The 23172-nt window shown below is 41.7% G+C and overlaps 1 protein-coding gene across 2 annotated transcripts in view; it reads left to right on the top strand.

The window, feature by feature from the left end:
• LOC144682761 (anoctamin-7-like) overlaps positions 1–23172 on the top strand; it is a 97238-nt gene that overhangs the window by 60528 nt on the left and 13538 nt on the right. For both annotated transcript variants that reach the window (XR_013577100.1, XM_078545420.1), the window contains exons 10-17: positions 876–991; positions 2399–2488; positions 5262–5414; positions 8485–8521; positions 8966–9075; positions 9161–9312; positions 14508–14670; positions 16466–16595. Coding sequence is in view for 1 of the 2 variants with exons in the window: in XM_078545420.1 (XP_078401546.1) it covers positions 876–991; positions 2399–2488; positions 5262–5414; positions 8485–8521; positions 8966–9075; positions 9161–9312; positions 14508–14670; positions 16466–16595 (951 nt within the window). In the remaining variant the exon portion in view is untranslated. The remainder of the gene's footprint in view (positions 1–875; positions 992–2398; positions 2489–5261; positions 5415–8484; positions 8522–8965; positions 9076–9160; positions 9313–14507; positions 14671–16465; positions 16596–23172) is intronic.

The raw sequence follows: 23172 nt of genomic DNA, 5'->3' as shown, positions 1-23172 counted from the left end.
AGATATTGATGTGATCACGCTTGGAATGTTGGCTGGAATTTTTTGTGGAGGTGGTGGTCCTGCCACCCCAGCTGAAAAGTTGGGGCAAGCTCACCTCCTCAAGGACAGGAAGCCCTGACCTGATTTTATGGTCATCTGGCCATTAAATGGCTCTGGTGGTGGCTTCTGCCCCCACCTGGGAGGATGACCCACCTCCAAGGCCTGATGGCCAATCAAATAACTGGCAACTCTCTAGTCCCAGTGGCGCCACAATGAGTGGTGGCCACTGGTGATACTGCAGCCAGTCCATGGCGCCACAATGAGTGGTGGCCATTGGTGATACTGCAGCCAGTCCACAATGTGGATGATCACTAGAGGCCAGATACCAAGGTAAGTAAAGCAGATTCACTGCTCTGGCTGGAGGGTTGGGGGGCCATGATTGGTTGGCCAGTGAAAGGGGGAAGCTGAGGCAGGGATCACTGATCAGCAGGCAACCCCTGCCCCCACAGCTTGCAGCTAGGCAGCTAGGCTCTGCCTTTAGTGATGTAGATATATATAACAGAAACTGGCTGTCTAGAGGCATAATGTGGCTTTGTTTCCATTATCCTGTTGTTCAGTCTGTGACAAGCAAACAGGCAACTTGGTACCAAGCATCTGTCAATACTGCATATGTCATGTCCACCGGAATGTGTATGAGAGCAATGCAAGTTGGTTGTTGTCATATTTTTGCCTATTCTCACTTTTCACTGACAGATTTTAAGAAAACAGAATAGAAAATGATGAGCTTGAACATCTGTGTTTTACTGCTTAACAGACATCATCCTGTTACAGAGTGCGTTAAATCCATCGTTTTAAAATTCTGAGCTGGTTGAGTAAACATATGGTTTCATTTCCAGGTACAATTTTTTTGGAAAGGTGGAAAAGGAAGAATGCAGAACTGGTCTATGAGTGGGATGTTGAAAATTATGAAATTGATGAACTAGTCAGGCCTCAGTTTTATGGAACAGAACCGGTACATTTTCATTTATATATAAATATTGGGGTCATTACCTTCAGCTGTTCTGAAACAGTTTGGTGAAGTGATTTAGAGAAAGGCCCGGATTCAAATACCATCTGTCATGAATCACAAATTTGGGATTTCCCACTTGGCCTTGTAAAGGGTGAATTGTCCACCTGCTCCTTACAAGGCCATGGATGTGGAGCAGTTGAGGGCAAAGAAGGAAACTCCTACACGGGGAGGGAAGCAGTCTGGACCCTGACAAAAAGGACAATTTAAAAGAAAATGTTGTTAAGATGACTGATGGTGCCAATAAATTGCATGTCTGGGGACAGCCAAACACCCCCACCTTGCAGATGGTAGTCAGGTAGTGGAGTGTCCAGCAGTCTGGAACTGGGTGTCCAAGATTCATCCATAGTGACTTGATTGCCCATTGACCCAAAGCATATAATTTGATCCCCCACCAACCCAACATACTCCAACAAAGGATGAAGAAAGCCAGTAAAGGTCTTCATGCAGAATATGTGATGGAAAATAATGACATGCTTTGGAGTTTATCAATTGAACCATGTTCGGTGCTTAATTGGCCCAAAAGGCTGCATGATGAGTGACACACTGGAGGCCACAGAGGTCAAGCAGCAGCAGGATGAATAAAGCACAGAGCGGGAGAGTAGGGAGACCAAATGCAAAAGCAACATTTGTGAATGTGGACCGAACAAGGGCAAGTGGGTCTTCTAGTGCCAGTGACCGAGCATATAAGTAGCAAGTCACAGAATTGGCAGAGAGAATGATGGCAAGTAAATGAAAGACACATGTGGACAACACTGGTAGGAGTAGATTGCCTGCCTTTAATGAAACTGTCTAATTCTCATTAATTATTTTCAATGTAATGAAATCAGGCAGGTTCTATAAAGGGCAATGACCTGTTCAACTAGATTATCAACCAGACAATGAAGATGAAAATCTACTCCAACAAATATCTGGCCCCAAAGTTTGTTTTTAACTACAGATGAAATGTAGAATAACAATTTATTGGACATGTAAGAAAATTACATCAGGTAGCTAAATATTCAGCATAAAAAGATTTGAAAGGAGCAACATTTTCAGCATATATGGATATCATTAAGAACAAACATAAAATTACTAAAAGCAATCAGTACTTCAGGTAGACTGTCTCCCTTCTCTCTAAAGCTGCTGCCTGGCTTGCCCACTGTTTCCCATAATTCTATTTTTACTTTTTTTGTTTTGTAATTCAGTGGCAATTAGCAATGCTAATTTTTCTCTTGTGTTTCTTACTGATGCAGCTCTCCCTCAACACTGCAATAATAACCTCAGTCGAGTAAAAAAAAAATGCACTAGACTATCATTGTATAAAATGAGCACTATCTCTGACTACATTGATAATATTCATCAATTTTATAGGATCCAATCACGGGTGAACCCGAAGCCTTTTACTCAGTCACCAGGCAACGGCTGAAAGTAGTGCTTTCACTTGCAGTTGGGATTATAATGGTAAGCAATTTATGTGAAAGAGAATGTCTACTTTTTTTTCCTTTCAACCTCTCCTTTCCCCTTTATTTCATTCTTTCATGTATGTGGGTGTCTCTAGCAAGACCAACATTTATTCCCCATCTCTAAATGCCCCTGAGAAGTGGTGCTGAGTTGCCATCTTGAACCATTGTAGTTCATGTGGCGTTTTTTTATTATTCATTCATGGCTGGGCCAGCATTTATTGCCCATCCGTAGTTGCCCTTGAGAAGATGATGGTGAGCTGCCTTCTTGAACCGCTACTGTCCATGTAGTGTAGGTACATCCACAGTGCTGTTAGGAAGGGAGTTCCAGGATTTTGACCCAGCGACAGTGAAGGAACGGCGATATATTTCAAGTCAGGATAGTGAGTGACTTGGAGGGGAAATTCCAAGTGGTGGTGTTCCCATGTGCCTGCTGCCCTTGTCCTAGATGGTAGTGGTCGTGGGTTTGGAAGGTGCTGTCTAAGGAGCTCTGGTGAATTCCTGCAGTGCATCTTGTAGATGGTGCACACTGCTGCTATTACATGTCAGTGCTGGAGGAAGTAAATGTTTGTGGATGGTGTGCCAGCCAAGCAGGCTGCTTTGTCCTGGACAGTGTCAAGCTTCTTGAGTGTAGTGGGAGCTGCACTCATCCAGGCAAGTGGGGAGTATCCCATCACACTCCTGACCTGTGCCTTTTAGATGGTGGACAGGCTTTGGAGAGTCAGGAGGTGAGTTACTCATGCCCCAATGCCATTCACCCACTTTCTACTGTATGGAACAAATGAATTCTATGGTGATAGTCGGATGTTTTAAAAAATAGGTTTAAAAAAGTCATTCATGGATAACCTTCCACGTTCTTAAAACAATTCTCTTTACTACAGGCCAATAAAAGTGTCAATCATCCAGACCTATTAAAGTGTCAGTAGCAGAAACTGCAAGCAGTTGAAACCTCTTTATTTTGTATAAATTAACATTGTGAAATTGACAGTATAGATCAGAGAGCCAGAGCTGTCAAGCAATGTTTTCCCTGGAGTTCAGGTATTTAAGTACTGTAATGGATGTCTGAACTCTCATCCAAAAATACATGGAGGCTTGGCTAAGAGCCCAGAAATCCATTACCCTTTTGAAACACCTGGGCCGGAATTTTCCGGCTTTGTTGGCATCGGACGTCATTGCGATTGGGGGGTGGACAGCATGGCGAGAAGGCCAAAAATTGGTTCCACGCCATTGTGAAACCAGTTTGCAATTGTCCACTCCACCCAGGCCATGTTTCAGGAATTTCAGGAATCTAATTTTGGGAACCTAATTTCAATGCTTTGGCATCTCGTTATATACCCTGCTTGCCGGACTCATTCCCCGATGTTGGATCATCTGGCTCATTGGCGTGATTGCATGCTGACATGTTTCACAACTGTACATAAGCAAAGTGTACCTGGCAAGCTGCATTTCATTTGGGACTTTGAAGTTTGTTTGCACTCGCAGTCATCAGCAGCAGGCTTCGCAGACAGCATCGCATCAATTTTAAGGGGTGCTCACAGACAGGTCTACCTACCAGACCAGCCATAAGGCAGGGGTGGCTTTTCAACAGCTGCTGGGCAGGGCTTCTTTGAGTAAGGGGGAGAAGTGGCCTCAGGCAAGGGAAGAGACTGCAGGGTGAAGGCTGTACTGGGGATGGGAGGGGGGGGGGATGGTTGGGGGGGGGGGGGGGGGGGGGGGCGGGTGCGGGGTGGGGGGGGGGTGGTATCCCAGGGTGTGTGTGGGGACACATGTTGATCTATGCAAGTGGCCTCAAGATGGTGAGGGTGGAGGCGGCAGTCTCCAGAGGACATGAGGCCAGATGGTGATGTGAGGGTGTGTGAGAAAGAGTGAGTGGTGATGTCCCTTGACCTGGAAGTGAGTGAGATGCCAGTGAATGTGTGATAGCCTTGTGAGTGTGTGAGTTTAGAGTGATAAGATGGTTGCCTTATCCTGGCGATACGGATGAAATCATTCACCTAGTTTCTGCACTGGATGGTGAACTTCTTGTGTGCAGTATTGGCATTGACCGCCTCTGCCACCGCCTCCCAAGCCAGAGTGGTGAGACTGATGGACCCCCTGCAGCCTGAGTGGGTGTAGGGGACATCGCGGCAGGCCTCCATGGTGCCCAGAAGGCATCCCAGGGATATGTAACTACACTCTTGTTGGCTTTTGGGGCCATTTTTTCACTGGAGCACTCCTGGGCCGCAAGCATTGAGAAGTGTGCGCTTGGCTGTAGTTTAAAGATGGCACCCTGCGTGAGGAAATGACAAGGTAATGGTGTGGCTGCCGGCCAGCGAGACAGCGTGTTTCCTGTGGCTGCATAATGAATGAGGCAGAATGGGACGATACAGCGCGAAAACCTGTCATTGCAACCGGCGGATAAAATGACTTTTTTCCCACCCGCTCCAACACTTTGTATAAATCTGGGACAATTCCGCCCCTGATGTCCAGGGTCCTTGCCTGACACATTATTAACCCCTTTGCGTATTCAAATATATGAAAACCCCTCTGCAATATTGGGTTGCTGTAAATGCTGACCATATTTTTCTACTTAGCATACAAATGCCAGTGGAGATGGACAGGTACGGTTGAATTCCAGTGGCTGATAACTGATACTTTGCAGAAGTGTTGTTGTGTTTACACCTGTTGTGCTTCTATATATCTGGGCCAAACTCAATATTGAACTTGTGTTATAAATGGATGTGATAAATGTATCAATTTTAAAAACCCAATTTTCTTTTTTGCTTTATATGCAGGTGGGCTCTGTATTCATCAGTGTCTTAGCAGTGGTAATTTATAAAACCTGGGCCAGATTTCGAGTGACAACTTCTAACTCGTTTGAAGGTTTTCTCTTAACCACTGTCGTTAGTGCATTACTCAATGCACTGTCCATTTCAATCCTGGGAAAAGTAAGTTTACTTGGTTATTATTTTTGATAAGGATGGACTAAATAGAAGCAACCTGATTGGCTACTGATAATTAACAAATATCATAGCTTGAAATAACCAAACTAGGTGTGAAACAGAGAAAGATCTGTACCTGCGCCAGCTAACAGCCACATCTGTGCTATCAGCTTCATTACAGAATGCCTTCCAAGCTTTTTATTTGATATTTATTGATTTGCCACTGAATCATAGAATGGCTACAGCACAGAAAGAGGCCATGCATATCTATGCGATTCTCTGTAAGAGCAACTCAACTAGCCCCAATCCCATCCTTCCTCCGTTGCTCTGCAAGTTTTTTCTCTTCCAATGATTATCTTTGAAAGCCGTGATTGAATCTACCTCCACCACCCTTTCAGGCAATGCATTCCAGATCCTAATTAATCACTGGATAAAAAGGTTTCACCTTGTATCTCATGGTTCTTTTGCCAATTACCTTAAATCTGGGTCCTCTGGTTCTCAAACTTTCTACCCATGGGAACAATTTCCCTATATCCACTCTGTCCACTTAAATTCAAATCTCAAAACTTCAAAATTTTTACTTGTAAAGTCTGGCTTGAGGTTTTCAGGATCCTCTCTGTGTCATTTGGGAAAGGGTTACATAGTTAAAAACAGGCTTATATTTATTAAAAGTTGCCACAAAGCTTTTCTTTTTCTATTTCAAATATCAGTAATAAGAAGCTCTGCAGTGTAAGAAACTTCAATGTGTTTAAAATCATGATGGGTTTTGACAAAGTAAATGAGGAGAAACTGTTTCCAGTGGCAGAAGGGTCAGTAACCAAAGAGCACAGATTTAAGATAATTATCAAGAGATCCTGAAGCGACATGAGAGGAATCGTGATCTTGATTGCACTGCCTGAAAAGGTGATGGAAGTAGATACAATAATGTTCTGGAATTTGTGGTTATAACAATGGCACATCTGTCAACATTCACTGACATTACTGTGGAAGACTAACAGCAACTTCTGGTGGCTAGACGTGCATTTAAACATGGAAATTCAGAAGTTGCTGTCAGTGATATCCTACTTCCCCACAGGGTGCACTATTGCATTCTTTGTAATTTCAGTGAGAACAAAATCAGCGATTTGATATGAATTTCAACTTTTTATGCAATCAGGTGTAACTGAGTATTTTTTTAATAGTGTTAAGTCGTAATTACTACTGAACAACCTCTCTGGTCTGGAAAACCGAACTTCAGAAGTATAGAGTATTGGTCTCCTTACTTAGGGAAGAATGCAAACATGTTGAAAGCAGTTCAGAGAAGGTTTACTAAATTAATACCTGAGTTGGGCGGATTGTCTTATAAGGAATGGTTGGACAGGCTAGACTTTTATCTGCTGGAGTTCAGAAGAGTAAGTGGCACCTTGATTAAAACACATACAATCCTGAGGGGTCTTGACAGGCTGTATATGTAGAGAATGTTTCCCGTGTGGCAGAATCTAGTACTGGGGTCCACTGTTTAAAAATAAGGGGTTGCCCATTTAGAACAGAGATAATGAGAAATCTTTTTTCTCAGAGAATTTTGAGTATTTGGAACTCTCTTCTTGAAAAGGCGGTGGAAGCAGAGTCTTTTAATATTTTAAAGGTGAAGTGGATAGGTTCTTGATAAGCAAGGGGGTGAAGGGTTATAGGGGTAAGGTGGGAATGTGGACTTGAGGTAATAATCAGATCAGCCATGATGTTATTGAATGACAGAGCAGGCTTGAAGGGCTAAGTGGCGTACTGCTCCTAATGCATATGTTTGAATGTTCATTCTTTCACAATAACATTAAAAATAATAAATAAATAAATAATAAATGTTTTAAAAAGTTTATTTATGATATTTACAGTAACATGATCAAAAGATGAATTATAATCCATGCTTTTTATTTCTAGTTTGCTGTCTGTGAGAACTCTTCAATCTGATTGTCTGATCAGCCTGATTGATAATTTCACTATTGCTAGATGAAATTGATCAACTGTGGGATGTTGCCAGATTGAAAGTCATGTTGGAATAGAGGAAATCAACACTCTAGTGCTCACTAAGTCTTTGTGGACATCTTACTTCGAAGTCAGCAGTGAGCTCTACCCTTTTGCCTCTGACTGCAAAATCCAGGCAAATAACTTTCAAAAGAGAATTTGATAAATATTTGCAGTGGAAAAATTTGTAGGTGGAACAACAGGAGTTCAACCAGAGAACAGTGAGACTAATTGGATAGCTCTTTTAAAGAGCCAGCACAGGCACAGTGGGCTGAATGGCCTCTTTCTGTGCTGTATCATTCTATGATTCCAGTTAAATAATAAGCATTTGGAGGAATCACACACAGAGAATGAAATAGCTGGAGAACTAGTCATCCATGACCAATTTTATATATTTGCTCTATATTCTGTTACATATTTAGTTTTGACAAAAAAAAGTCAATGTGAGTTTAAAATGGTACCAGCAGGATAGATTTCACTCTGCACTCTGAGTAGCCATCTACAGAAATGTGTGTCAGTTCTGCCTCACTTGTATTTATTGAATCTTGGGTATAACCAGGTGCATCTAGGCCCTAAAAAACTGGAAACATAAAGGCAATCTAGATAGCTTCTTCAAAGCAAATATATAAGCAATTATTTATATGTGATAAAGCAACCATGAGCATAAGGTCACTTTGAAATATTTACTTATTTAGAATTACTGGGATTAAATCAAATAAATCTTTACCTAATTTCATTGGATTCTTTTGGCAAAGAAAATACATATTGTTTAGATATCATTTAGACCATGGTAACTTATAAATCTCACAATCCCACAACTTCCCCAATATGATTTGAAAGGTCCTTCTCTCTCTGGAGCTTGTCCAGTTCTCTTTAAAAAGACAATAGAGAATCCATAATTATTGCACACTTCAGTAACCCTGTTCCAGGGGGTTGATGACTCTGAAAATTAATCCCCTCAATCCTCTTTAATATTTTAATTTTAATAAACTGAATTGACCTTTTTATGGGATGAAATTTCAAAGTCCTGGTATGGAAAATATGTGATGGTATTTGACAATTGTTATTCTAATTTTAGGTGTATCACATAATCGCAGTAAAAATGACTGATTGGGGTAAGCAGTTATATATTTATATATTTAAGTGTTTCAAAACCAGTTTGTTGCCCATGAGACATGATGTTATCTGCACATTTAAATATTATTATTCAAAGTAGCCTATTGTGTGTGGTTATGAATATTGTAAATTGAGGACAATTGAGAGGTCAAAGGAATATGGAAAGGAAGCATATCTCTGATGAGGGGAAACTAGCAAAGCCACTGTTATAATGACTGAATAAGGAGGTGAAAAATAACCAAAATACACTGGCTGTGTTAATGTTAGTGCACCTCGTCATTTGACTTTACTTATATGTCATTAACACTAAATGTTCCCAGAAGGTGATACTAATATTTAGAAAGAGAAAAGAACTTGCGTTTATATATCATCCTTGGGATGCTCCAAAGCATTTTACAATGTATCACTGCTATTGTTTATTTCATTCTTTCTTTTCTCTGCAGAAAACTACAGGACTCAGACTGATTATAATGACGCTCTGATAATAAAGTTATTTGCTTTTGAGTTTGCCAACAATTACTCATCTCTGTTTTATATTGCATTTCTCAGAACGGTGGGTAATGCATCCAACAGTTTATTAAAAAGTGACCAATTGCATAAGAGTTTCTAAATACTCATCATTGATCTATTAATTTTAGAACAATGAACAGTTTTTCGCGTCATTTGGTTTGCCTGGCTTGGAGGATAATTGTGGAGAGCTGAACAATTGCATGACGGAACTTTGTTTTCAAGTCCTTACGCTGATGATCACAAAACCACTACCTAAGTTTATAAAAGATGTTATTGTACCGTAAGTCTGTCTTTGTAATGCTCATCATTTGCTTTACAGTTTTAAATGATTTGCAGTAGGGCAGTTATTGGAAATGTAATTTTATAGTTAATTTGAAATTATTTTGGTTTTTCCAGTCCATTAGTATGGAGCTAAAAGCTCTCTCCTTGAGCTTCAAACCCTCAGTTTCAAGCAGCTTCAGCTGTGATTAGGTTTCATGTAGATAAGCTACTGGTAGCCCCACTTGTTAACAGCCATTGATAGAGAGGCAGAGAATGGTGAAACCACACAGGAGCCCTGATATTAATCTGAAGGAAGCTGCCGAGTTGGAAGGGGGGGTGTCTGGGGGCAGGGATTGTGGAGCTGGGGTGGTGTTAGCAGGTGGGAGGGTGGGGGAAATTTTGCAGGGAAATCTTGGGAGTCAACTCAGCAGGTCAGAATCTGCAATTGCAGCTGAATTGAAGAAATTAATTTTGACTTCCATGTTTGGTCGTGCAGCGGGTGTGATGCACACTCACATGACACAATCTCAGCTATGTTTAAAGGGACATTATACAAATGTCATTTGGAACTGCTCATTGTGGAAGTTGGATATCAAGCAAAGGCAGCATCCTGGTTCAGTGATGCACCACTGGAATTATTGCTGGATGTAGTCAGGAGCAGGAGGGATATACCTTTCCCTAGCAATGAAAGGAAGAAACCGGCAGCTCTCACCAAGAAAGTGTGGTTGGAGGTAACTGAGGAGGTGAGCAGCCGAACCATTGTGTCTAGGTCTTGGATGCAATGTAGGAAGTGGTTTATTGACCTAATTTGTTCAGGTAAAGTGATTACATTTGATGATTCAAATCCTGTGCTTTAAGACCCTGTCCCCTCCACACTGTCTTACCAAGTATTCTCCATCATATCACTCTTCACCATCGTTCAGCTTTCAGCAGCAGCTCTGCACTTTCTATGCACTTCATCACTTTCCTGTTTGTCTGTCCACCATTGCCATTCACCTCAATCCTTATACAATGTGATGCATCTGTCTCAATGTGTAGAACACGTTAAATTCAAAGCTAACTAAAATGCAATTGAAGACACTTCATTAACATCATCTAAGGACATTAATTGTAGCACTAATTAGAATCCTGATTTCAGTAAGTAAGTTGCTTGCTGACATCTAAATAAACATTAAACATGGAAGTGTGTTTTTGTGGTAAAGTGAGGTACCCTGTCCCTTTAAGAGATTGCAAGTGTACTGACCATGTGACAGCACTGACGAATCAATGTACAGCATGGGCAACTGGGAACTATAAATCGAATTCTGGAGGTTTCCGAGTGAGCATGTATGATCTGATGCTCTGCCCTATGTCTCTCCTTGTTATTGATTGTAAGCAGCAAATGATGAGAACATAGGAAGGCGTGCAGTTAGAGTTCGGTTGGCTAGCAAACTCATTTACCCAAGGCGTAAAAGTGGGGATGGAGATAAAGAACAAAAGAAAATAAATTTCAAGATGGGTGAGCAAAGCATTAGAAAGAGCATCTGTATTTATCTTGTAAAATAGGTGACAGCCAGCAATCGGAGCAGAAAGCAGTGCTGCAGCTTAAAATTTTTTTAAAAAACCTGCAGAATCGCGATCGCGGGGATCCTGCCAAAACTCGGAAAGAGTGCCAAACCCAGCAGAGATAAACTGACAGCTGCAGAGACAGAGTTTTTAAAAAAGTGACTGCTCTTAAAGCGGCAATACATTTAAAAGGGCAAATGCATGAAAGATAGCTATGGACAGAAAGTTATAAAAGACCCCAGAGAGAGCGCGATTCCACAGTAAGCCAAACACCTAAATTTGCCATTACCTGGAAATGCAGCCCCCTTGCAGTCAGTCACGATGCCGCAGTTTGGGCATGTCGATCCATTCGATACCATTTCAGATGACTGATCTCAGTATGTCGAACGCCTAGCGTTCTTTTTTACCACCAACAATATTGCGGGGGAGAAGAAGAGGGCAATTCTTTTGTCCTCATGCGGGAGCAAAATGTACGGGCGGATCTGCAGCCTCATGTCACCTGAAAACTCCGACTCGAAGACTTTTGACGAGTTAATAAAAATTGTACAAAACCAACCCTCAGTTACTATGCAGTGCTTCAAGTTCAATTCAAGGAACAGGCTTCCAGAGGAGATAATAACTGAATACGCTGTCATTTTAAGGGCATTAACTAAGCATTGTGAATTCGGAACGTCCATTGGTGATGTGTTGGGAGACCGACTGATATGTGGGATTGGAGATGATACTATCCAATGGCGCTTGCTGGCTGAACCTAGTCTAGACTTCAGTAAGGCATTAGAATTAGCTACCATGATGGAGATCGCTGTTAGAAATTCTGAAGCTTTAAAAGATACACAAAATGGCACCATCCATCTGGTCAAGCGGGACAATCCGGCAACAAAAGGTGCGAAAACTTTGGACTCCATTGAAAAGTGGGAAATGGTCTCTAGCTCCAGACCATTGAAAAACAATGGCAGTGAAAACACACAAAATGAATGCGAGAAATACATCCAGGCCTCCAGTGAGCGAACAACAGCTCAAACAAGTTGAGTGCTTTTTCTGCCATTGCTATGGCCACATAGGGCGGCACTGCAGAGAAAGGCTAAAACAACATTATAAAGGCAGAAGGAAAAATCATGATATATGCCTCATGGAAGAGCCAGAAGAAATAGAATCAGACATCCATTCATTATATAACCTCAAAGTGGGTAGAACCGAGCCAATCCAAGTAACCATAGCAACGGACAACCCATTAAGATGGAAGTTGATGCGGGACTGTCGATGTCTGTTATTGGAAAGCATACATTTAGATATCTGAGTAAAGGAACTGATCCTTTGAAGTTAGAAGTTTCGGACACAAAGCTGAGGACATACACGGGTGAAGAAATAAATGTGAAAGTGGTATATTAAGTCAAGGTGCAGTACGAGAAATAGTCTGCAAAATTACCCCTATTTGTAATGTCAGACAGGGGGCCAAGTCTCCTCGGAAGGAACTGGCTGGGAGAGAGGGCCCGCTAAGTTTCCAGTTCGAAATCAGAAGTGTTGTTGCAAGAAAAAATGAGTACGCAAAGACCCAACGGGAGAAGCCCATAGAAGTGTTACACCAGGATAGAGTTCAAACTGAAGTCAGCATCCTTCAAAAGGAAATGAAAAGCCTATTAAAGGACTTTCGTGTGCTACAAGATTCAATCAGCTCCCAATTTGTGCCACTGAAAAGATATGAAGTAGAAAAGGAAGAGTTAATCCTGTCCCTGGCCGAGTTAAGGAACAAATTAGCTGAGAGGGGACAACGATATGTGATTCTCCAGGAAACTATTAATGAGAATAGGAAAGAATTGGAAGAGCTGAAGCAGCAGCTGCGGAAAACCCCTGAAGCTGTAAAGCTAGAAATCCCTAAATTCTCAGAAGAGCTGTCGAAATTAAAGAGAAGACAGATATAGGTCAGTGCTACCAAGAAAAGGACACGCAGGAAGATAAAGATATTATTGACAGTCCTCAGAAAGAAAAGCATTTTAGAAAAATAGGAGGAAGGGCCATATTTTTTAATGCCTTTACTTCTTTCAATTTTCATTTCTGAAGCAAAGTCTGTTCTCTAATTTTGTTGCACCTGCAGCATTTTTAAAATCTCTATTGATAGAAACACACTGCCCATAAAAAGGCCAGCGAGACATTTCGGCCGGAATTTTCCAGCCCCCACTGCAATGGAGCCATTGAAACCTCCATTCACATCAGCAGGACCGGAGGATCCCACCGGCATGAGGGGCTGGAGAATTCCAGCCTTCATTGCTCAATGTTGCAGATTTGAATGGCAAATAATGTAACAACATTAGGGTTGAAAGTGATAGTGTAAAATCAGCTTTCACACAAACTGCTCAGTCTTAGTGCTGGAGAAGATCCTGAGTCACGAAAGAAGCAAGAATGTATTTTCACGGTGATGCCAGGGTTGCTTGATGGTTGCAGAACTGGCAAAGGAACCTTTTCAGAGCTTTTAGTTATATCAAATTTTATATAATTTGATGCAATTATAAAAAAAGGTCCATTTCATATATATATATATATATTTACATTCATATTTATTAAGGCACATATATTTTCAATTTGTATACTGTTCATATGTAAAGATATATTCAATGCGCTCACATTCCCAATGAGTAGCTATATTACAAGGGAGTATTGATTTGAGAATTGGCACTGAATTGTTGTAGCCCTACACCCATCCCTTTGATTGTTGTTCCCTACTGGAATTGTGGCATCACTGACTTTATTCTGCAACGTTATATGTTGTATATTTTTCATGTTCATTTATTTCTGATTATTTTACACTGAGTGCAAGAAACAACTAGGATGCATAGATTTATTTAATTGTTATGCAAATACCTTTTTATGTAGTTATTCAGTTGCAACACATTAATGTATATGGATTAATTATTTATGTAATATATGATGGGCACTGATTTATTTTTTTTACAGACCTACTGCAGCAGATGAGAAAAATAGTATTTATTAATGCACCCAATTCACATATCTTTATCCATGAACTATACCAGAGGCAATCCACTAATATCACAGATGAGAGTCAGGGCCAGGTGAGGACTTGGCTCTAGCAATACGCACCAACATTGGAGCGGGCACTCCTTTGTATGTGCAAGTATGGAGCTTAGAGCTGGTTCTGTTAACTCTTATACCTACTGAACAGTAAGAGATGGAAACTTGGACATGGACAGTAGGTCATTATCAACCACGTCAGGACCATCTGGAAAGTGTTCTACCCGACATCTGCTCTTACTGCCAATGGAAAATGAATAGTAAAACTCGTCTCTCCTTGAGGATCCAGGAAGAAAACATTTCTTAACATTTGGAATGTGGGGCAAAAAAAACCCTCACAAACAGTTATTGCATTAATATCAAGTTCTTCTGCCTGCTGCATGAATTGGTTGGGGGTGGGGGGGGGCTGCTGTGGGGGTAGGGGTGTCTACCTGTTTAAATTAAATGTATTACTATCTCAGGCAGAGAACTTAAATACAGGTGCTTTAAGAATTAGTATGATAAGACTGCACAGGTCATAATACCTCAGAAATGAATTATCCTCCACCCTTAGCAAACAAAACTTGTTATGAACAACATTGTGGATCAATATTTTATATTTCACTACCGTTGTTCTAATATTTTACCTTCACGCATTGTTTTTAGGTGGTTAAAAAGGCTGGTGAACAGATTCTGTGGTGGGAAAAGGGTATATTTATTTTCCAGTAAAGTAGATGGAAATATTCTTCGGGACTACAATAAACATGACCTTGGAGACTTCACACTGGAGGAGTACACTGAAAAAGTCATACAATATGGCTTACAGATGGTAAGACTGAACATTGGTTACTGCACAGTTACCAGAAAGAAAGAAATATTATTCAAGTGATAGGTGAGAAGAGTATATAGACTGATAAATATTTGGATTCTAATCTATGGGATTAATCCTGGTTCCAGCAGATTGGAGGGTGGCAAATGTAACCCCACTATTTAAAAAATGAGGGAGGGAAAAAAACAGGGAATTACAGACCAGTTAGCCTAACATCAATGGTAGGGAAAGTGCTAGAGTCTATTATAAAGGATGTGATAACAGGACACTGAGAAATTATCAACAGGATTAGACAAAATCAACATTGATTTATGAAAGGGAAATCATGTTAGACAAATACTGGAGTATTTTTGAGGACGTAACTATCAGAATAGATAAGGGAGAACCAGTGGATGTGGTGTATTTGGATTTTCAGAAAGCTTTTGATAAAGTCCCACATAAGAGGTTAGTGTGCAAAATTAAAGCACATGGGATTGGGAGCAATATATTGGCATGGATTGAGAATTGGTTAGCAGACAGGAAACAGTAGGAATAAATAGGTAGTTTTTGGAATGGCAGGTGGTGACTAGTGGAGTGCTTGGGCCCCAGCTATTCACAATATATATCGATGATTTGGATGAGGGAACCAAATGTAATATTTCCACATTTACTGACAACACAAAACTAGGTGGGAATGTGAATGGTGAGGAGGCTTCAAGGTGATTTAGACAGGTTGACTAAGTGGGCAAATACATGGCAGATGCAGTATAATGTGGATAAGTGTGAAGTTATCCACTTTGGTAGGAAAAACAGAATGGCTGAGTATAATTTAAATGGTGATAGATTGGGAAATGTTCATGTACAAAGATACCTGGGCGTCCTTGTACACCAATCACTGAAAGCAAGCATGTAGGTGCAGCAGGCAGTTAAGAAGGCAAATCGTATGCTGGCCTTCATTGCAAGAGAACTTGAGTACAGGAGCAAGGATGTCTTACTACAACTATACAGGGCCTTGATGAGACCACACCTGGAGTATTGTGTGCAGTTTTGTTCTCCTTACCTAAGAAAGGATATACTTGCCATAGAAGGAGTGCAGTGAAGGTTCACCAGACTGATTCTTGGGATGGCAGGATTGTCGTAGGAGGAGAGATTGGGCTGACTAGGCCTGTATTCACTAGAGTTTAGAAGAATGAGAGGGGATCTCATTGAAACGTATAAAATTCTGACAGGGCTGGGCGGACTGGATGCAGAGGTGATGTTTCCTCTGGCTGGGGGGTCTAGAACAAGGGGTCACAATCTCAGGATACAGGGTAGACCATTTAGGACTGAAATGAGGAGGGTGGTGAACCTGTGGAATTCTCTGCCACAGGTGGCTGTGGAGGCCAAGTCACTGAATATATTTAAGAAGGAAATACATAGGTTTCTAGACTCTAAAGGCATCAAGGGGTATGGGGAGAGAGTGGGAGTATGGTGTTGAGATAGAGGATCAGCCATGATCATATTGAATGGCACAGCAGGCTCGAAGGGCCGAATGACCTACTCTTGCTGCTATTTTTCTATATTTCTATGTTCTATGTTTCTATGAGACTGGAACTCAATGTTACCAAAGAGAAACATTAAAATTCAGTACACAATTAATTTTGATCCATTTTAAAATAATTTAAAATATTAATTTAGGATATACAGTAACTTCAGTTTGAGAAATAAAACATGTATATAATATTGTGATTGAAATGTTCAAATTTATTTTCACAGGCCACAATGAATTATTTAAATTAAAAATAGTTATTTTAATTCTTCGCTATTTGGTTTACAGCTTTTTGCTGTCTCATTCCCACTGGGACCATTCATTTTCTTCTTAACCATCTTATTTGACATACACGTGGATGCTGAACGACTGTTATCGACGTATAGACGTCCCATCGCTTACATGGCTCAAGATATTGGTAAGGAATTGACATTGACTTCCTGTTAGACAACAGCTTCCTTCTGTGTCTCTCTTCGAGGCACTCGGTGCTGGCCCTTCATAATTAGCAACCCCAATTGCCCCATCTCACTCTCATCATCCTTCCCACCTCAGTGTGCCTGGGGGCTAATCTTGCTAATCATCTTCCTGTCCAACTTGTCCCTCCAGCTGCTAATTCTGCCGTTGGATCAGCTCTCATCGCCCTTCTGTGCATCTCCTTCCAGAATGTCCATTCACCTATGAACCAGGCCCTTGCCATCCATGAACTTATTGTGGATGATTACATAGACATCATGACTTTAAAGGAAACCTGGCTGAGGAGTGATGGCACCTTCCTCATTAATGAAGCCTCCTCCTGGCGACATCTTGCCCCATTTGCCCCACTACATGGCAGTGTGGTGCTTATCACCAGATTGAGCCATGGCTTCACCCCTACTCCTCTGACACTTTCTCATCTTTTGAGTATCTCATCTTGTCCCACCCCACTCATCGCTCATTCAAAATCACCATTCTCTACTGCCCTCCGAAGGATGATACTATGTTTCTCACTGAGATATCTTCATTGCTTTTCTCCATCAGCCTCTACACCGAGTGACTTCTCATCCTTGGTGATTTCAACCTCCATCTCAACTCATCGTGTTCTCTCTCCTCTGAGTTCGCTGCCTTCTTATCCTCCCTAAACCTCTCCCTCCATGTAAACTCCCTAACCAATTATCACCACTATCCCCTTGACCTTGCCATCTCACATGGTCTTATTAGTCCCATTGTATCAATTACAAGTAAGGCCATCTCTGATTACTTCTTTGTATCACTCACATGCCACTTTCATGTCCCAACCCTGCTGAATCTTTCTGAATCTTCCCCAGGTAAAAACTATCCCCCAAGTCATTTACAATTATGCTTCCAAAATCCCTACTGTCTAGCCTTTGGTCCCCCATTCACCACAACTTTTCTGCAGGTACTGATTTGCTCAACTGCACTCTCACCTGCACCTTTGATGCCACGGTGCCCAATAAAGCCACTACACCCTCTTACATCGGCTCCTTCCCCAGTGCAGTCCTCATCTACACTCAATGTAAGTCCAACTTGAAAGGATATTGCAGACAACTGGTTTAGTCATCCACCATCGGAGCTGACAGGGCCATTAAAACACTTTTGTGTCCTGCTGTCTTCAGCTAAATCTGCTCACTATTCCAGGATCATTCTGGAAAGCAAAGCTGACCCCCAGCTTCATTTCTGTACAGCAAACTGTCTTCTTAAATATCTCTCCCCTCCACCCTCACCTCCAACAATAAGTGTGAGGAGCTCATGCACTTCTTTGTCACTAAGTTCAAGACCATCCAATCAGCTTCTAATCCTGCATTCCTCCATTTCAGTTGTCCACCTGGTCAAACTTTCTCTAACGTTCTCCCACCCTCCTGCCCAAACCCTGAACTCGCATCTTTCTGTAGTTTCTCTTCTTTCTCCCCTCATGCCCTCTCTGAGCTCACCTCATCCATGAGACTCGCCTGCCATTTCCTCGATCATATTCCCACTAAACTGCTGACCTCTCAACTTCCCCTCCTGGTACCCATGTTAGCCAGTGTTGTAACCGGGTTCTCTCTTCAGGTGTTGTCCTTCTCTCCTGTAAATCTGGTCTCGTCACTCCTCTCCTCAAAGGAAATACTCTTGACACCACCTGACAAACTACACCCCACCTCCATGCTGCCCTTCAGGAACATTATCTGAAAGCACAATGTTAATTTTCACATGTACGCTAACAACACCCAGCTCTGCCTCACCACCAACTCTCTCGACTCTTTCACTGTTGCTAAATTATCAGACTGCTTATCTGACATCCAGTCTGGATGAGGAGAACTTTCCTGCAATTAAATATTGGTAAGAGTAAAGTCATTGTTTTTGGACCTCACTCCAGATTCTGTTCCCTAGCTACCGAGTCCATCCTTCTCGCTGGCAATAGTCTGAGAGTAAGCCAGTCTGTTCATAACCTTGATGTGTCACATTTGACCCTGAGTTGAGCTTCCCGCATCATATTTTCATCATTACTAAGACGCCCTAGTTCCACCTCCATAATATTGCCCGACCTAGCTCCTGTATCAACTCATCTGCTGCTAAAACTTTATTCATGCCTTTGTTAGCTTTAGACTTGATCATTCCAATGCTTTCCTGGCTGGTCTCTCACATTCTACCACCCGTAAACTTCAGCATATCCAAAGCTCTGCTGCCCATGTCTCAAATTGCACAAAGCTTTGACCCCCTATCACTACTGAGCTCGCTGACCTCTAATTCTGACCTCTTGAGCATCTCTGATTTTAATGGCTGCACCATTGGCATTGTGCTTTCAGTTGCCCAGGTCCTAAGCTCTGTAATTTCCTCCCTAAACCCCTCCACCTCTCTACTTCGCTTTCCTTCTTTAAGACACTTCTTAAAACCTACCTCTTTGACCAAGCTTTTGGTCACCTGACCTCCTCTCTCCTTATGTGGTGCAGTGTCATATTTTGTTTTGTAATGCTCCCGTGAAACACCTTGGGATGTTTTATTACATTAAAGGCGCTATATAAATACAAGTTGTTGCATTAGTGCTGCAGTGAAGGAAACAGCAAGGAGACGTCCATACAAAGATATGTTACAATTTGTGGAAATTGAAAAAGATACAGTTATTCCTCACTTAACATTGGCTTGGTCAACATTGTTTCATTATAACATCATTAATAAGATAGGGAACATATATCCTTTTAACATTGCAATGTTCACTGTAACGTCATTTGCCAGAGACTTCCTGTTCTGTGGCCTGTACGACAATGCACCCACAGATGACAGCCTCTCTCAGTTTTCACTGGTCCACTCTCCCTGCTGTCCCTCAATTGAGATGCAGCCAGTGGACACTGTTATTGTCCTCCCCGGTTTTCTCCTGTGCCTTTGAGATTGGTGTACCACCACCAGGAACTCCATCAGCTGCTCCTCTTCCCCCACTCTCCTCCGGCTGCTATGACCATTGAAGCCCCTGGTTTCCGGTACCACCACCAGGAATTCCTTCAGTTGCTCCAGCAGCGACACCATCTTCTGCTGCTAGGTAGGGCTCAGTCACTCTGAAATCAGGTGGCTGGTGAGTGTAATCTGATTTGCATTTATTTAGATTTAAATTTCTTTTATATTTATAATTTTATTTTATGTTAAAAGTTCATTCATTTAGGAATGTAAGAATTGAGGAATGTACAGTACTTCAATGTACCCTGTATAATGTTTTCATTTTCTTTCTGACAAGAAATGTCCAAAAGAATTTAACTTCAGTTTTTACATTAATTGTAATGGGAAAACCTGATTACCTTAACATTGTTTCATTAACATTGTTCTGACCATGTCCTCTCAGAAAGTGAGGAGTTTGTTCTTGTGTATTGTTTCAGTTTTGGTGTGCCTTCATCCCAAATCAAACGGGAGGAGGTATTTGCTGCGTTCAAACTTCTCTACTCCCAACTATCCTGCCACAAATCAGTGTCCACTGAGGATGCTGAATCTTTGAAAGTGCATCTAGCTGATCTAGCGCACGCATATTGCGGGATTCCAAACAACCTGTCTGATTTTCACATACAACGCAGATGTCTTACAGCACTGTGAGGCCTTAAGGCCAACCCAGACATACACACCAGTAAACCTGACAAAGGGACGGAATAGTCATCCTTAATAAGCATTACTGTATCAACAAAATTCATGCCATTATTAATAACAGGTCCAAATTTGTGTCCATTGGACCTGCCACTCAGCATGATCAGACAGCCTTGCTCGAAAGTAAGCTAAAAAAATGCTTGCTGGACTTGTGTAAGAGCAATGAGCTACTAGCTGGACTTGTGTAAGAGCGATGAGCTACTGCATGATATATATGACAGGGTGTGTCTTCACAGTTCGTGCGTCCATGCATGTATGGGCTGCCCAAGACACACAAAAGTGATGTCCCTTTATGCCCTATCTTATCTGTGACTGGTTCTGCACAGCATGAATTGGCCAAATGTTTGGGCGAGTTATTACAGCCAGTTTTGAGCAAGTTTTCCAGATACACAGTGAAGGATTCCTTCACATTTGCAAAGGCCATACAGGACTTGCATATCAATAGCAATGCTGTGTCCATGTACTCATTTGACATTGCTAGCCTATTCACCAATGTTCCACTTAAGGAAGCCAAAGATATTTGCACTGCAGCACCATATCATGGTGATCTAGACCTGTCACCATTGCGTGAATCTGTATTCATTGAGCTTATGAACTCGGCAACTCGAGCAGTTGAGTTCAGTTTTAATGACACCATGTATGCCCAATAGATGGTGTTGCCATGGGATCCCCTCTAGGGCCATCTCTCGCAAACATCTTTGTTGGGTTCCATGAGAAACGTTTCTTTGATGGAATTGCACCTAACCTCCTACCCCTCGCAAATCTCCAATATGTGGATGATACATCTGCTATATTTAAATCGGCAGCTGCATGTAATAATTTCTTTACATGTCTCAATGGGCTTCATCCTGCGCTCAAATTCACCTATGAAATGGAGCAGTCAAATGAACTCCTCTTCCTTGACGTACTAGCTGAGAAATCTGCCAGGGGTTCTCCACCACGGTCTACTGCAATATCTACTACAATACTTGACTGGTCAATGTACACATTGAGATTCTTACACTATAAGTTTGGCCTTATCGGCAACCTCATAAATAGGACCCAAGCCATTTGCTCACCATGCAAGCTTAATGCTGAAATATGGTGCATCAAAGCATTCCTGCAGGATATTGGCTACCCTGATCAAATCATTTTGCTCTGTATATTGTGCAAACTCATGAACAGGCCTAGGACCATCACTTTCAGTCCTGAAAAGTGCCCAGTCTTTTTTTTATTCATTCATGGGATGTGGGCATCACTGGCTAGGCCAGCATTTGTTGCCCATCCCTAATTGCCATTAAACTGAGTGGCTTGTTCAGCCATTTCAGAAGACATTTTAAGAATCAACCACATTGCTGTGGGTGTGGAGTCACATGTAACCAGACCAGGTAAGGACAGCAGATTTCCTTCCCTAAAGGGCGGTAGTTAACCAGATGAGTTTTTCCTGACAATCGATAATGGCTTTGTGGTCACCAGATTTCTATTGAATTCAGATTTCACCATCTGCCATGGTGGGATTCACACCTGGGTCCCCAGAGCATTACGCTGGGTTTCTGGACAATACCACTATGCCACCGCCTCCTCTACCTCAGATTACCCTGGAAGGGGAAGAATCTGAAAAAATTGAGCAACAGGTGAAGCTGTTTCACACTGCTATTATGCAGTAGCAACACGAGTGGTTCACCACCAACAGGATGCTGTCATCAAGCCAAAAAGACGTTCTGCCTATCACAGAAATGAGTAATGTAGTATATGAATATCAGTGCCAGTGTGATGCTAGGTATGTAGGCCGTACATCCCAAAGACTGGAGGATCATATCAAACAGCATGTCCCTTCTGCTGTTCGCAATGGGCAAGGTACAGACCATTCCCAACCAGCCCGTGCTTGCAAAACTCTAAATACAGTGTCAAAATACAAAATAGATGTGATTCTGCGATTGGATAACATTTGCTAAATAATCCTCAGTGTGCAAAAAATTATGCTGACAACCAATTTAAGATTGTCAGTCGGGCTCGCCGTGTGGCACATTTGCATGTATTGGAAGCTACATATATTAATACACAGGGCCCTGTTCTTTGCAGGCAGAAAGAACATATACATGCATTGCGCCTGTTTCAGCTGAACAAAATAAGTAATAGCCATTTGCTGGTTCATTCTTCAGGGCAATGCCTTGACCAATCAGAGTCAAGCTGCCTGGTTTAAAATTTCAAATAATGCTTGGCAGTTAACTGTCAATCACCATTAACTGGTGCATTCTTCATGGCGACGTCTCTTTCCATTTGCCAACCAATCAGCACTTTCTTCTCATACGGTATAAACTTGTTGCTTCCCTTGACATTGGTATTCTTGCAGTTGTCCTGATGAGTGCAAGATGAAAAGCTTCAACAAAATGTGTTTTTTCAGCAATACTCAAGTTCTGTACTACCAAACAACTATTGCTTCACTTACAGAATCGCAGAATTGTTACAGCACAAAAGGAGGCCATCCAGTCTGCTGTGTCTGTGCTGGCTCTCCATATGAACAGTTTACTTAGAGCCATTCCCCTGCCTTCTCCCCCATAACCCTACACATTCTTCCTTTTCAATAACTATCGAATTCCCCCTTGAATGCCTTGATTGAGTCTGCCTCCATGATATTCTCAGGCAATGCATTCCAGATTCTAACCCCTCACTGTGTGAAAAACTTTCTCTTCATGACTTCATTGCTTCTTTTGCCAATTACCTTGAATCTGTGTCCTCTGGTTGTTGATCCTTCCACCAATGGGAACAGTTTTTTCCCTATTTAGTCTGTCCAGACCCCTCATGATTTTGAACACCTTTATCAAATCTCCTCTCAATCTTCTCTGAGGAAAACACTCCCAATTTCTCCAATCTACCATATAACTGAAGTTCCATAAAGCTGTACCTTCCAAGAA

This window comes from Cetorhinus maximus, chromosome 7 (assembly GCF_964194155.1).
Source record: "Cetorhinus maximus chromosome 7, sCetMax3.hap1.1, whole genome shotgun sequence".
Taxonomy (NCBI): Eukaryota; Metazoa; Chordata; class Chondrichthyes; order Lamniformes; family Cetorhinidae; genus Cetorhinus; species Cetorhinus maximus.
Note: the sequence above shows the minus strand (reverse complement) of the source record. Positions and strands in the feature narration are given on the sequence as shown.